The sequence below is a fragment of the Pipistrellus kuhlii genome, unplaced genomic scaffold, assembly GCF_014108245.1.
Source record: "Pipistrellus kuhlii isolate mPipKuh1 unplaced genomic scaffold, mPipKuh1.p scaffold_m20_p_14, whole genome shotgun sequence".
NCBI classification, from domain to species: domain Eukaryota; kingdom Metazoa; phylum Chordata; class Mammalia; order Chiroptera; family Vespertilionidae; genus Pipistrellus; species Pipistrellus kuhlii.
The window spans coordinates 15,217,182-15,233,843 of NW_023425449.1; the positions used below are offsets into that span (position 1 = coordinate 15,217,182).

General features: G+C 35.7%; 1 protein-coding gene across 7 annotated transcripts in view; it reads left to right on the top strand.

Moving 5' to 3' along the window:
* PKHD1L1 (PKHD1 like 1) overlaps positions 1-16,662 on the top strand; it is a 120,368-nt gene that overhangs the window by 20,833 nt on the left and 82,873 nt on the right. For 3 of the 7 annotated variants that reach the window (XM_036436794.2, XM_036436793.1, XM_045581381.1), the window contains 10 exons: positions 2,734-2,804; positions 4,645-4,755; positions 6,136-6,225; positions 6,653-6,921; positions 8,444-8,535; positions 11,471-11,630; positions 12,146-12,281; positions 13,013-13,156; positions 14,501-14,658; positions 15,574-15,687. In XM_036436794.2, the coding sequence (XP_036292687.1) occupies positions 2,734-2,804; positions 4,645-4,755; positions 6,136-6,225; positions 6,653-6,921; positions 8,444-8,535; positions 11,471-11,630; positions 12,146-12,281; positions 13,013-13,156; positions 14,501-14,658; positions 15,574-15,687 (1,345 nt within the window). Of the gene's footprint in view, positions 1-2,731; positions 2,805-4,644; positions 4,756-6,135; positions 6,226-6,652; positions 6,922-8,443; positions 8,536-11,470; positions 11,631-12,145; positions 12,282-13,012; positions 13,157-14,500; positions 14,659-15,573; positions 15,688-16,662 lie in introns of those variants that run through there. The other 4 variants (XM_045581380.1, XM_045581383.1, XM_045581382.1 and 1 more) reach the window with 4 other exon arrangements.

Below are 16,662 nucleotides of genomic sequence, written 5' to 3' on the forward strand. Positions count from 1 at the left end.
GCTATAGATCCAGAGATTAAAAAATTAATCATTTTCTTCCCAGAAATTAACATTTTAAGGGTCTGTAACTCCCTTTCACTCAAAGTTCTCTATAATGGCAGATCACCCTATTCCTGGGTGCAATTACGGATGTGTGGAGATATTTACTGACTGACACAGAAACTGGGCCATGCTAATGGCCTTTTGTGGGCAGGACCAGGATGTGCCAAACCTAAATGAATTGTTCTGCCCCAAATGTCATAGCATCTTCCATTGAGAAAATGAGCCAGTTAGCAGATATCCATATAAATCACATTATTTACCCATCAGCTACTAATGCAGATGTATTAGATCAATGACAAAATAGGTCTGTTGATTTCACTGTTGTCTCTGATGAGACACTCGATGATAGAAGTTTGAAAGATGGCAATATTACAAGCAAAGTAGATATTATACCTGGCGTATGCTCACAGTCTGCAAGAGAAGGATATTTGTTCCCTCATGCCTGGAACTGCAGTGAAGTTGGTGATACCAGATCTATTATCATAGTATTTTGAGGTCATCTAATTCTAGACATCATGAGACAATAGGTTCATAACACAGTGATGCCTGGGCTGGACACTGTATTATAGGCCAATATAGATTGGACCAAAACCATGAAGAATGTTATAATTCAAGGACAAACCAGAGTGGGTGATATGTAAGTGGTACTAAGACTTACCTTTGTGATTTACAGGGAGTAAATAACTTAGTGTCCAATGAGTTAATTGTCATTTTCTTCAAGGAAATGACACATTTACATAAACTTCATAAAACAGGATAATGGGATTTTATTAAAAATGTGAGAAAGCCATGTTAGGAGCAATAATTATTGAGTTTTAAGTGATTTTTTGAACTATATATGGTTCTTTTAAGCTCTCAATGTCATCTTTTTCACATGAGAAAAGTGAATTCTTATTTCTGAGACTTTATGAAAGGTATTAATTGCCAAATCCATCATATGTCTCTCAGAGAAATAATTAGCCAAAAATAGAAGGTTTGAGTGATCAAGATTGAATGTGATTGATAAGTATACATAAATCAATATATTGCATTAACATGCCCCCAAAATTTCAATTAAAAAAAAACCACAGCAAATTTTCACATAATATAGGGAAATCCAGCATAAAAATGGTTGATTCTGTGATCTTGACATAATTTTTTTAAAGTAAATTGATGTCTTTTTATATTTTCTCAAAATTGATGAAATTGTGTTTTTAATTATTTTTGTAAAATAATGTTAGGAACTTAAGATAACTTAAAAATACATTTACTACATGAAAACCTAATCTTAAGATTATATGGCATTTTTAAAAAATGTATAACAATTTTACAAATCATAAAATACATGTTTTACAAATTTTCAGGGACATTTCTGAATACCAGGTGATCTAATTAAAGACCACTGTGGCCCCCATTCTGTATTTCTTTTAATAGCCAACCTTCTTTCCTCTGTTACCCAAGTTCAAACAACAGCTGTTCCAAACTGATAAGGTTCAGATGAGGCTTCCTTAATTGAGAAATGCCTCGTCATTATCAGCAAATTACGGAAAATCACCTCAGTGTCATACCAAATAAATTACATTTCAATTTTATATCAGGAGGCAATTTCCCCACCAACTTAAGCAGAGTTAATTTTCCTGATGCGGGATCTGCCTGCAGGCAATATTGTTGGAACTACTAGCATCATTTCAGATGTTTAGGAAATCAACCGAAAGGTTTATAACATAAAAATGTAAAAACCAGTATGCATTTCTTAAATAACCAGCATAAAATACTTCTAGGGACTCTTTAGTTTTCAAATGCACATTGTAATGCCTGGGTTAGATTTAAAGGGAGTTCAAATTCACTATGAGTCCCACCACAAGATTTGTGCTATCCTATTAAATTTTCACTCATTGTATCCTGGTTAATTATGATGCATGGGTGTGAGTCTTAACATTTGAATTTTGTAACTTTTCTGATTATGAATTTAATTGAGGTAGTTAGGGGGCCGCACTTAATTTCTAGGATCCGATTCTTTTCCTTCCCACACACACCTTCGTGCTTACTTTGGTGGACTGTTGCTAACTTGCTCTCAGTCATTTGTACTCTTATGCAAATTAGTAGATCTGGAGCCAGGGTTCTGGGCTCAAACCACCAGAGTTCAAATTCTCTGTCTGCCACTTACTGTCTTTGTGAGCTAATGTAAGATAAGTGAATTCTCTGAGTGTTGCCTACCTTGTGGGGTTGATGTAAGGAGTAAATGGCTCAATAAATCAAAATATTAAAAAAAAAATCATTAACTCCTTAAATCTCTTAGCTTGATGCCAGATAAGTGTTTAATAATGTTCATTATTGGGCTGGCTATAAGAGAAAGAGAGAGTGGGGGCCAGCAGAAGAGGCCAGCCTTTATAAAAGGCAATCCTCCAGTTTTTTATAGTGATATAAATTTTTACTTTGTTGGGTTATAATTTGCATGTAATAAAATGCACCTCTTTTAGGGATGCAGTTCAGTAAGCCCTGACAAAAGGATATTTGTGCAGCATTCATATACTTCTATGGTTGTGTAACCAAAAACGAAATCAGGATACAGAACCTAACCTTCCCCACGATTTCTATCCGGCTCATTTTCAAATTATAACACAATTTATGTTACTCATTAATTACTAATAATATTTTCCTAAAATAAAGTTTGCATTTAAAATAAGAGTTTTTGAACTTTTTTTTAAACAGGAGTTTCCCAGAAAAAATGGCATATTTTGTTTCCTCTCTGAATAAAATTTCAATGTTTCAAACATATGCAGGTATGTGATCTTTCAGTGTGTGTGTGTGTGTGTGTGTGTAGAGAGAGAGGAAAAAAAAAATATATATATATACACATTGAGTAGCCAGATTTTTATGATCTCTGAATACATAATAATCTGGCCACTCAGTGTATATCCTATATAATAGCAGGCTAATATGAAAATTGTCCCCTCGACCAGGAGTTCGACAAGCAGGCAGGCTGGCCAATCGCCCATGTCCCCTCCCCCTGGCCAGGCTGGCCTGACCCCACCCATGCACGAATTCATCCATTGGGCCTCCAATGTGTGTGTGTGTGTGTGTGTGTATTAATATATATATTAATAATATAATAATAATAATTATTATTAATCCAGCCACACAGTGTGTGTGTGTGTGTGTGTGTGTGTGTGTGTGTGTATTATTTCATTAAATTAAAGGCAATACTGGCTCGAGGTGTGCTATTTTACTTTATGCACTTCTATTAAGTAAAACCGCCTGACACAGGGAGCCAAGTCTAATAGGAAGCCCTGGCATTAAACCAGGGCCCTGAAGACTACCTTCCTAATGTAAGGTGGACTGGGAAATAAACCCATTGCACTAAAAGAGACAGAAGGGAAACGCATGTCTCAACTTTAGCTGCTGGTTGAAGGAAGAAAAAAAATTCTGCTGACAGTTTAAATCACAAACCATATATGCTTTCAGTGTGTCTAAAAGAATCCTCAAGCCTACTTTAATTTAGTTTAATCTACACAGGTCTCAGGTTGGTAGTACTTCCAGGAAAGTGTCAGAAGCAAACACAAGTCCTCTTGAAATAATTTACTTTACTCCCAGCTAAGGAGTGAGGGAACTGGCCTATTCAGGTTTCATAGATGTTCAATGTGAAAGAAATGTGTTCTTGGAGTCAATCAAGTATGTTATATTTTTATGGAAATTAGTTAATGTGGAGATCGTATGTGAGTCTGAAAGGTTCGGAGTTGGGCCGGGGTCACACAGAACTGACGCAAGGCTCATTGTAATAAAAATGATTTTTATTCAAGGCAGCTGGGTGCAGGCAGACTGAATCCGAGAAAGGAGTCAGTGGCGAATAGAACTTTGATAGAACTAGTAAGAATACATTTTTAAAAAATACTTTTTTTTTTTTTATTGATTTCAGAGAGGAAGGAAGACGGGAAAAGAGATAGAAACATCAATGATGAGAGAGAAACATTGATGGGCTGTATCCTGCAAGCCCCTTTACTGGCAATTGAGCCCACCACCCAGGCATGTGCCCTGAGTGGGAATCAAACCATGACCTCCTCTTTCATAGGTCGATGCTCAACCACCGAGACACATTGTCAGGGCAAAAATACATGTTAGTAAGAATCTACCATATGCCATGCACTGGGCTCTTTGACCAATATAGCTAAAACTTTGGTATATAAACCACAAGAATTCCAATCATAGTGAATGCATTACTACATAAGAAAAAATATATAAAATTCATTCTTCAAGAGCATGAGGAAGATGAGGCTCTTCTCCTGTCTTACTGAGTTTTCTTTTGGAATCAAACATCCATGCTCAGCCCAGGTTTTCCTTACTTCCTGGATCATCCCAGGACCAGTGTCCTTAGCATCAGTCTCCATGAAAGTCTGAGCCCCAAGAGATGCAGGTCTCTATGAAGGCCATTATTTATTGTCCTCTGCAGGGCTGCATCAGAGACACAGTAAGGAAACACTCAATTCACTTATTTGGTAATGCAAAGCCTATCCTATCCTATGTGCTGTGGTTACAGGTAATTTAGAGACTTTTTAAAAAGCAAGCATTTGGGTTTATGTGTAATGTTTACGACATTTTAGTTCATGTGCTTCTCCTCCTTCCCAGAGATCACGATGATTTCACCTTCACAAGGAAGCATTCGGGGTGGCACCACGCTAACCATAAGTGGACGGTTCTTTGATCAAACAGATTTCCCAGTCAGAGTTCTAGTTGGAGGTACTTGCATCACGTTTACTGTATTACTTTATAAAAAAAAAATTCTGCCTTTTTCTTTAATAATTTATAAGAAGAATCCTTTCTCAATTAATATCTTAAATTTAAAGCTGCCATCCATAAGTTCCTTGCCATACTTATAGACACATCAATGCTCTGTTTAATGAGTTATTAAGGGTTATTCTTGAACTGTTGTTATTTCTTAATGGGTTGGCTAAATATGTGTAAATTTAAAGTAGTGTTTGCGGATACTCTCCTCATAACCCTTCTCAGATACTGTGCCTGTCTGGACATCAGAAATCACTGATGATATTGACCTTGGAAAGGGCATTAATTGATTTATGTGGTCACAGATGTACCTTGGGGTTGGTTCTCTGGTTATGACTCAGCTGTATGTGTCTAGTCTTAATCTGTTCAGAGTCTTGATCTATGCAGCTCAAAAGGGAGGTCAGGATGAGTATAATAATTCTGATCTTCCCACTCAGCTGTAGTGACTTAAGTTACCTCAGTGAGCAGGAGAAAGGATGTTTTCCTATGCTACTGGCCGGTACTTTTTCTGAAACACCTCTGCTCAGATATTTTCTACTTTAAAGGAACTTTCTCATAAGCCAGCCAAAATGTGATTTCAAAAAGAAAATTAATATAAAGTAACCTCATCTAACATTTATACAATATTGTTCCTATCCCTCTGAATTCTTGCTGTTACTTAAAATCCAGGCCACAGATTTTACAGTTTTATATATGTTATTCTGATTTTTTAAATATAAATATATTTTGAATATTAAAACCAGAGATTATTTTAAATTTTTATAATGTGTTTTATGATCTGATGTCATACAGTTGATATGCAATTATAACATGTCATTTTTATGACAATTCATTGCTGTTAATGTGATAACAAGATTTGAGATTTTGAATCCTCAATAATTTCTTGAAAGTAATGATTTGAAAATACCATTTACAAATTATTATCCCTTTTGTTTTCATTTGAAGAACTTGGACCAAAATACTTTTTATTTTAACCTAAGAGGATTGAGGTCATCTGCTTTTATAAATTCAAGACATCATGGTTTTATTCAGCAAATTTTCTTTAAGGATCAAAATATAAGGCTTCACTTTAGACACAGAATTATATTGTGATAAAATTTTTATCAAATTTTTAATTTTGTTTTTCAGAAATTATGCAATTTTCTGACTTAGACTTGTAATATTTTGCCAAGACAGTGTTGCCTTGTGAAAGTATGACAATTAGTGAGTGATAAACTTTAATGAAGGCCCCTAAGCTTTGCCTCTTGCTTTTACTACTTTGTTTTAATTGGAAAAGTGCTTCAAGATAGGCTGAAGTATTTGCATTTTGAACCTCTGTACCTTGCTTCTCTGTAGGTCAAGCCTGTGATGTTTTGAATGTCACAGAAAATATTATATATTGCAAGACATCCCCTAAGCCTGATATGCTCAGAACTGTACATCCAGGTAAGTTCCCAGAAGAAATGGCTATTTCTGTATTAACTAGGAATACTATTATCGATGTATATCACTAGTGTCTTAGTCCATTTGGTCTGCTATTACAGAATAGATAAGACTAGATAGCTTGTAAACGACAAACATATATTTCCTAAAGTTCTCTCATAATCTAAACCCCATAGCATCTATACAAATAGAATTACTCCCATTTTACATATGTGTAGCCTGAGATGCAGAAAAGTGAAGTTATAATAAATTACAGATGGTCTTAATAGCACTATATCCTCTGGATTCAGAATCATGTGGTAACTGTTTTCATTACACATGTGTTGTAAAAACGAGTTGAAATAGAACATCTATAACCACACCCAAATAGAAGGCCATTCAGACACCATAGCAAAATTCTGATGAAAGCCTTCTTTTATTTTATGTTCAGGTGGGAGAGGTCTTAAGCTTGAGGTCTGGAATAATAGTCGGCCAGGGCATCTTGAAGATATACTTGAGTACAATGAAAATACGCCAGGCTACCTGGGTGCCAGTTGGGTAGATTCAGCTTCCTATGTGTGGCCCATGGAGCAAGACATGTTTGCAGCACGCTTCAGTGGGTTTTTGGTGGCTCCGGATTCTGATGTTTATAGATTCTACATCAAAGGTGATGACCGCTATGCAATTTATTTCAGCCAGACTGGGCTTCCAGAAGATAAGGTAGGAGAGACAAAGGTACTCTTTGATAGTATTAAAAAAATAGGATAATCTTTATAGGTAATATATATAATTTATTGTAAACCAATAAATTATATTAAAGAATTCATGGCATATTTTCTTTTTCATGTGGCTGGATTTTTGGCTATTTTTAATATGTGTATTATGAACTACCTTTAAAGTTACTCTAGAGAATCCATCACCTAAATAAAACACTCCCTCATACCTAAATTTTCTCTCCCATGGGAAAAACAGGTATGAGTCCTTTACAATTGAAATTTGTTTTTATTATGAAGGAATTATAACAGAAAATTTGGAAAAGAATACAAAATACTTTGCTGTATTTTAGTTATGAAATTTAAGTCTGTCATTTCCTTCTATCTCTGTTTTATTCTTTATATAAATAGGATCGTACATCCAATTTCATAGTCCTCTTTTGTCACATATAAGTATATCAACAGTTTATTAAATAATTTATATAACACCATTTTAATGACTGAATCATATGTTATTGCATGGGTTTACTAAGCTTAGGTTACTCTCTCCATACTGGTGTCTTACTTTTGTTTTTTTATGACCACAAATAAAATCTTATCAAACATGTGTTCATTAAATTATCCTGTATTTTTTAGGTTGCTTCCTAAGACAATTTCATAAATGTAAAACTATTAGATCCATCAAAAGAACATCTTATGACTCAACATATATGAAAAGATCACCTCTCAAACTGCTCACATGAGATTAAATTGCTACCTGTGATATACGAATTCCAATTTTATCATAGCTTGCCAGTATGCTTCCTCCAAAAATGGTATAGCCATTCCCAATGGGAACCCACAGCCTTTTCATTCTAGGATGCAGACCCACTTAGTAATCATTCAGACATATTTTTAATGATCTCACTTGTATTAAATCCCTCGAAGTTCTCTGCAGAGCAAAAGGTCATTTTATTAGACAATCAAAACCCTCCTCCGGCTACGTGTCTATTTCCTCTTGCAGTCTTAATTGTGGAAAAGCTGTGGTCTATGCAGGATGTTTGGTATAGTGGGGCTGATGTTAGGGCAGGAGAAATGAAATGAACTTTGATAATTATTTTTATTTATTATTATTTTTTTAACATTAAAAAAATATATTTTATTGATTTTTTACAGAGGAAGAGAGAGGGATAGAGAATTAGAAACATCAATGAGAGAGAATCATCGATCAGCTCCCTCTTGCACACCCCCTACTGGGGATGTGCCCGCAACCAAGGTACATGCCCTTGACCGGAATCGAACCTGGGACCTTTCAGTCCGCAGACCGACGCTCTACCCACTGAGCCAAACTGGTTATGGCATAGCTTTGATAATTATTTAAATTCCACTTAATAATGGGTAACAGATCTTAGAAAAAATATGAAGTAGTTTCACATTTTTCTGGTCATAAAAGTCCAAAGACTGAAAGAAGTAATAAATAGTAAGTGCTGTAAAGGTTTACTAATATTTTCTCTCTTCATCTCTTCCTCCCCCTCTCCCTTTGGAATTAGATAAGGATTGCATATCATTCTTCCAATGCCAAGAACTATTTTTCCAGTCCAACACAAAGATCCAATGACATTCATCTTCAGAAAGGAAAAGAGTAAGTTTTTTTTTTCTTTAAATTACTGTATGGTATTTAAAAATTATAAGTTTATGTCTAAAATATATTTTCAATTAATTTTTATTGGTGAAAGTGATATTAGTTTACTGGCTTAATATGTAATTGGTTAGCCTCTGTATTTTTAATAAATTTTGTTTTATATTCAAAATATATTGGCATTCTGATTATCAGATAAATTTGACAACTAAGTGATTCCTGTTGCTGAAATTATAACTTTGTGAGATATACTTAATTCCATTTTTATTTTTTTCCTAAGACCATTCAGTCTATCCAGCCATCTAATTTCTCTGATTTATAGAAACCTGAGCTCTTGAATACTGCTAGGAAAAAATTACAAAACCACATGATTGGTGCCACAGTTAATACATATTTGTTATTCACTCATTTATTCAAGACCCTGGGCCAGGTACTGGAAATTTAATATAAAGGTTATCAAAGTACACTCTCTGTTCTTAAGAAGTACATCACTTAGTGTTCAAAGGTCAAGTGCAAAGAGAAGATGAAGGTACTTTTAAAATAGTAGATAATATCATTCAAAAAAATCGTTCAAGATTCCTAGAAAACAGGGAGATAGAAGACATGATATATTTAAAATAACTAAGTTACATGGAGAACATCAGGAGATTCACTGAGATCATTTTCCATTTATCACTTGTATCTGTTAGGATTCACTGCATAAGAAACCACTCCCCAAACTTTAGTGGCTTAAAGCACCCAATTTTGCTATTGGCTGGGCAGATCTTTTGATGCTGGCTGCTTTCGTTGGTGATTGATGGCATAGGATGGCTTTACTTACATATCCTGAGCCTCTCTTAACTCACTTGGAGCTAGTTACTTCAGATGTCTCACTCCACATGGTCTCTATAATCATCCAGGAGGTTAGCCCAGGCTTGTCACAGTGATGAATGGCTTCCAGCAGGAAAGAGGGCCATTCCTAATGCACATTGACTTTTCAAGGCTCTGTGTCACATTGCCTAGTGTCCCAATGGCCAAAGCAGATGGCCAAACGTAGATTCAATGATGAAAAAAATAGATTCCACTTCTTGCTGGGTGGAGTTTTATTCACTTATTATTCTACCATAGCAGTCTTCTAGATATTGATGAGATTTGGCTCATGGGCAGCACCATGAGGACCTGGTGGAGCTGGACAGAGGGCAGGGATCAGCGGTACCTGGGAGCAATCACACAGTGTTCTCTCTGAGGTCTTGGCCTCCATGATATGCAGAAAGCATTCCATTCTTTTTCTCCTCCTTTTTCTACCTTCACTTCTTGACATTCTTAAACATTTCCTTTTTAAACCAAGATCACTGGATCGATTCAGGGGAAATAAAGTACCTAATTAACCCCTGCTTGCTTTCAGTGTCAATTCACCTGCAGGCTCTGCCTTGGCCTTGGAAAATGAGGTCAATTTACCTGCTTGGCAGGAACACAGGGCTTGCTTGGAAGCGACTCTAAACACATCTGCTGCCTGGCCTCTGGGCTCCTGCACACTAGCTTGGAATTTGCACGCTGCACTCAGAATGGTGGCTGTGGATTCTGAAATTTAGGCCACCCACCTAGCTGCTTTATTGCACAGAGGTGCCCGAGGCCTTCCCAAAGGTAGCTCAGATCTCCAGTTCGTTCTGCTCAGGTGATGTAGCCTCATCACAAAGTGCAGGTCTCTCTGGTCACCCTGTTCTATTTGGACTCGCACCTCCGTTACTAATTTTTAACCAACCTTTCCATTTTTAAAACTCTCTGCGTCTCTGTTATCACTTGAACAGAGAATAAGAATAATATATGTTTTATAGGAGTTTGTGAAGATTCAATATACTAATGTCTGTAAAGTATTCAGATTAGTGCCTAGTCCATATTTTTAAGCTGCCAGGTGAGGATATAGAATTGAATGGTTCTTCGTTGAGTCCTGCTCATTAGTGTTGTCCGCATTAGTTTGGTAGAGCTGGCCAACAGGTCCTCAGGGCAGCCAAGAGCCTGATGCAATCCTCGGATATCAGTTCTCTAAGGGAGGTGGCCCAGAGCCCCATCATTCTAGACAGATGAGAGCTGATAAATGCTCCTCGCTCAGTCTTCCATGAACTGTGCATACTTTCCTCCATATATGTGAGTAGTTGTTTAATGACTGAGGCAGTTCAGAGGAACGCCCAGCAGTCCTCTCGGAAGATGGGAGCGATGAGAGCTTTGGTAGAGATTCAGGTAGGGAAGCAGTAGCTTTGCACTCCCCTATAACAGCTGGTCAATGAGTGCCTTTTCCTGGAGAGGCACTTGAATGGTGGGCACCTCAGCAATCAAGAATTCCACATATATGTTGTGAGTCCCATCCAGCTTTTTTTTGGGAGGGGGGGCATAGTCAATTTAGTTGGTAGAGGTTTCCCAAGGCAATATTTTATTTCCCAAGTTGCAAGCGGAGCCAATATTTAAGGAACCTGAGAGTAGGAACTTTCACCCCCAGCACATGCAACCACTCAGATATAAACACATATGATATCTCTGTGTCTGCCTGCCATTTACTTATACATAGTAAAATGCTTAACTTCGGCATGTCCTCCGTACTCTATGCCAGGATCTTTGTATTATAAGATACAGTGTAATTTTGTTTTAAGATAGTTGAGGATAGGAAATAGTATGGGTTTTTTTTTTTAAATAATTACTATTCATTAACAAAACTGAATGAATTAGTATGAATGGGAACAACTCTTTAATGCAGATATCTTACACAATTCATTTTATTTTAGCAAACTACTATGAAGCTTTTAATAGTTAAATATTTAAAATCAAGGATACTGTAATATACAATATATCAATGAATAGGTAGATGTTTTATATAGTGTTGAAATTTTATTCATTAAAAAACAGAACTCATGGCAAGTGCTCTGAAGAGAAAAATGTTATATTTATTAGTTACTCTATTTTCCAGATATTACTTTGAAATCTTGCTACAGGAGTATAGACTGAGTGCTTTTGTTGATGTTGGACTGTACCAGTATGACAATGTCTACACTGAACAACAAACAGAAGATGCAGTGAACGAAGAACAAGTTATTCAATCCCAGTCAGAAATTGTCCAGGAAGTTCAGGTTTGCTATGATTATAGCTCCACTGTCTAGAAAGAAAATGTTCACAGACAGGAGCTCTGTTTGATTATTCCTTTTAGTAGATAAGATCCTGTTTTTGGGAAAGCAGTTTTGGGAGATTATTGAATTGTGTCCTGGAGTATCTGAATTATAAACTAAAGAGGCTGTTACTTCATAAAATGTAAACGTTAAGCCCAGGCCAGTGTGACTAAATGGTTAGAGTGCTGGCCCAAGCACCAAAAGGTCATGGGTTTGATTTCTGGTCAAGGATAGTACCTGGGTTGAGGAGCCTGCTGGAGATAGCCTCTCTCTCTCTCTCTCTCTCTCTCTGAATAGCAATAAAAAAAATACATTCTTGGGTGAGGATTAACAAAAAAAATAAAATGAAATAAAGTAAAATTTAAAATGTTATCATTTGCAATAAAATAGAGCAAAATTAAAAAGTGTTGTGTAGCTTAATTATGATGTCTTAAAAATGTTTTTTTATAGTAAGTATTTTTTTTTAAATTGGAAAGTAGGTTATAACCTTGGAAAACTGGGAAACAACTAATGCCATCCAGGAAGTTCAGAGGATCACAGTAACCAGCCCATGTATAGAAGTCAATTCCTGCTCCCTTCACCAATATAGATTAACTTACAACATGGAAAAAACAGGTAAGTGACAAATAGGAAGGGAGATTTTCTTTCCTTCATGTGTACATGTAATTATAGAGAGGTATTTGCATAGTCAAATTCAGTTTTAATAGTATGCTAAACAACAACAACAACAAAAAACCCAGAAAAATATAGAGAAAAGCATTCAACTGGGATAGAAAATGTTATCAATAAAAATACTTATAAAATGGTACATACTATAATTTTTCTCCTATAAGGATCATGGTCAATGCACATCTAAGTGCACAGGAGGACTGTATATATCTGTGACTCACAGTTATAAGTGAACAGGAATTAAATTCATCACCGCAGGGAGGCAACACACTGCTTTCAATTTCTCAAATTAAGTGATAGACCCATGAGACCCTAATTACCTGTTAATAAAAACACTGTATTTCTATATTTTGTAATAAATCCTTGGAGATAAATTTTGCTCTTTCTGTTGTTTCAATCAGTAAATATAATAAGCAAAATACAAAGCTTATTGCTATGGGAATATTAAAACAATAAAGTATGAGCCCTATTCTCAAGAGACCACAACCCAATTAATTAGTCAATATTATTGAGCTTGAATCAATTTCAGAAAACAGTTTCATGAAGGGATGACAGATGGTGCAAACTATGAGTGATTTTTAAATTATTCTATTAAACATTTTTTTAAGTTACTTTTGGTAGTGCAGAGAGATTTCAATTCTTCTCTTTTTCATATTTTTTCTAAATGCCCATCCAAGCCTTGCTACCTGCTGATGCTTCTGACTTCATACTACAATCAGCCCTAAATGACCTGTGGTCTTTAAAACCGGATACAGTTCAAGTAACAAGAACACAACATCCCCAAAGTTACGTTTACATGGTAACCTTTATATCAACCAGAGGTAAGCATGTATTTCATTTTGCAGGTCTCTAAAGTTTTTTCTAGGAAACAATTTTATGTCCTGTGCAACTCCACTGAAAAAGGTATATGCGACAGAAAATGACAGAGGGGAAAAATTGGATTCACAGCCTTGATCAATTTTAGAAACAATAGAAATTAAATAGTTCATTGTTTTCTATTGTAACTTAAATTCCTATTGTATTTCAAGGAATGTACAACTCTAATGCATGAGAAATACACCGTCTATTCTACAAACACAGTATCAGTATAATACCCTTTTATAAATAAGCAAAACATTAGTGAAGATACTAATTCTGGAAATGAAATTGAAATCAATATTGCTTAGAAGTTACTGGTCTGGCCAGATCTTGCAGGATAAAAGAATTCTGTGGTTAAATCTAAGTGGGAAACACTGTTTACCATGGCTTCTCCTTGAAGACTGACAGAATTTATAAAAATATTAAAATCCCTGAGGAATCTTGCAGTGAGAAACAAACAAAACACCACTTCACCTGTGTTGGAAAATGCAACATTTTCCAAAGTTATTTCATCTCTCTATGCTTTTTATTTCAAGTAATAGCTGTTAACTTATTAATGTTTCACATTTTCAAGTCTTACAGCCAATTCTAGCAACACATATGGGTTTGGGATAACTACCTCAGGAAATAGGACCCTGAATATGTGTGAGTTTACTTTTCTTCAGGCAATCATTTTTTCTTGATTCATCTAGGTAAAATGTTGCTTCAACATTTGTCTCATTTTACTCACAGGAATTGGGAAATAATGATTGTTACTTCAACATTTGTCAAATTATTAATTTGGTTGTTGGATGGAGGTTGAGGAATTTTGTTTAACCGGAATTGAAGTTCTAAAAATTCCCCCAAAGTTAGATTGTCAGAACACTATATACACAAAAATACAGTTATCCTTGTTCTCCCACGAACTTACTTATAGATCAAACTGAAGGACCTGCATCCTCCATGTTCGTTTTGATTTTGTGATACTGGAACTCCAAATAAAACCAGTTTTTTAAAGTTTGAGTTCCACCATTGAGTTGGATGTATTAATAATTTTTAAAAAATGTGTTTTCATTCATTTCAGAAAGGAAGAGAGAAGGATAGAGAGATAGAAACATCAATGATGGGAGAGAATCATTGATCGACTACCTCCTGCAGGCCCCCGACAAAGGATTGAGCCTGCCATCTAGGCATGTTCCATTAGGAATCGAACCATGATCTCCTGGTTCCTGGGTCAATACTCCACCACTGAGCAACACCAGCTGGGCTGTATTGATATTTTTTTTTTAAATTAACTTCTGAAAACTCTGTTTGCTGCTTGATTGCAGGAGACTTTGATCTGCTCGGTTATGAAGTATTTGAAGGGTATAATGTCACCCTGGATATTACAGAACAAACCAAAGGAAAACCCAGTTTGGACACTTTCACACTGAATTGGGATGGAATCTCTTCTAAGCCTCTTACCCCATGGTCAGCGGAAGCTGAAGTATGCTCTCTGTTAAATTTTTAAACATAAAACCATTTAAGCATCACCTTTCTATTAAAAAACAACAACACTTTAAGTAGTAGAAATACACCCTCGTACTTGGCAGGATGGGTTGGAGGCCACCAATAGTGAGCAGAGAAAGGAGGAAATATCACAAAGATAGGGAACAAAAGGGCATTTCTCAGATCTGTGCCGACAGAATCCAATGTATCTCCATAGGGGCAACTGCTTGCGAAGAGAGGATGTTGATTGTGAGTTGCTGAATTTTGACAACTGCCTGTATAATGAGTTTAAGTTAATATTTGTTTGAAGATTAAAGATGACCTCTCACCCCAAGTCCTCAGCTCTGAATATCATTTATATCTGTGCATTGCCAAAGAAACAATGTGGAAATTACAGGAGACCTCATGAATGTGTACTGACTCCTGTATACTCAAATTATTTATTATTTTTTACACAGTCATAAATACAGGCTTTTAGGATCTGTATCTCTTCTTTTGAAAAACAGTGCATTGGATTATACAGTGTTCTCCCTCCCCGCCTAGTTAATTTTGAGTTAATTTGGGAAAACTATTCATCTAGAGTCTTTTAAATTGGGTGCTAATTTATTTAGGTTTGCCTCATTGTTCTCTTTAAAAAACTATTAAACAAATATGTCTTCTTAAATAATAACCAAGTAAGCTAATATTAGCCAATTAGATGTGGCTATTTCATTCTAAATTAGAACTCTTGAAAAAGACACAGGACACTAAAATGATCACATATTAATTATTTAGTTAATGATCTCTTAATTATGACTAAAATATGGAAATTACATGAATATGTTGTAACTAATTAGTAGAAATAGCAGTAGAATCACTGATGTTCTAACTCTTCATGAAAAAGAAGTTACTGAAGTTTCTGTTGTCAATCTAGTTTCAGGCAGCAGTGGAAGAGATGGTTAGCGCCAAGTGTCCTCCGAAAATTGCAGATTTTGAAGAAGGATTTGTCGTGAAATACTTCAGAGATTACGAAACTGACTTTAACGTGGTATGGAATGCTTAGTGAATTGTGAAACGGACCAAATAAGAATTCTTGTAAATGTCTGGGATTTTGTCTTTTTTTTTTTTTTTTTTTTTAAATAACATTAATTCCCTATCATTCAAAGTCAAATTACCAATATAATGTTATGGTAAGGTCTATCCTAACATCTCTTTGCGTTATAAAACAAATCGTTTGTGAAAGCAGTATTTCCACTGCCCATGAATTTTCTGGAACAATAGGATGTAGGCAAATATAAGATCTGTGGAGTGTTTGATGTTTTTTTTCAGGTGGATGCAGAGTGTATCCCTTTTCCTCCATTCAATTGGTTTCAGAGGATACAGTCTGTAGCAGGGCATCATTGCAGAGCACATCACTTCCCTTGCTTTTCAATATCACTTTCTGCTCTATTAGTACAATGTCTACTGATTACTTATTTCTTGGTGAGATGTAAAGATTTTTCTTTGATACACAGTAAAAAAAAAAAAAATTAAATACACTATTTGCCTGATTCTTATTTTCAAGACTTGAGGAAGCCAGATAGTCACCACTTTCAAATATGATCAACATAAGAAATATGCTAGTTACCCTGGATGGAAGGAGCTTTGGCCTGAGGACTGAAGGGTTCCAGGTTCTATTCCGGCCAAGGGCACATGCCTGGGTTGCAAGCTCGATCCCCAGAGGGGGGCAGGCAAGAGGCAGCAATCAATGATTTTCTCTCATCATTGATGTTTCTATTTCTCTCTCCCCCTCCTTTTCTCTCTAAAACCAATAAAATATATTTATTTTTTAAAAAGAAATATGCTAGTTATTCAATTCAGATCAATATCCTTGAAATAAGAGAGTCGTTAAAATATATAGCATGCGATGCCTATATGGAGAGATTTATTACTGGGGGGGGCGGGGGGGAAAGGGAAAATCCATTCAATGGCTATGTTTTCAACTTAATTTAACAAATCTACATGTATTTAGGTTCCCCTCTCC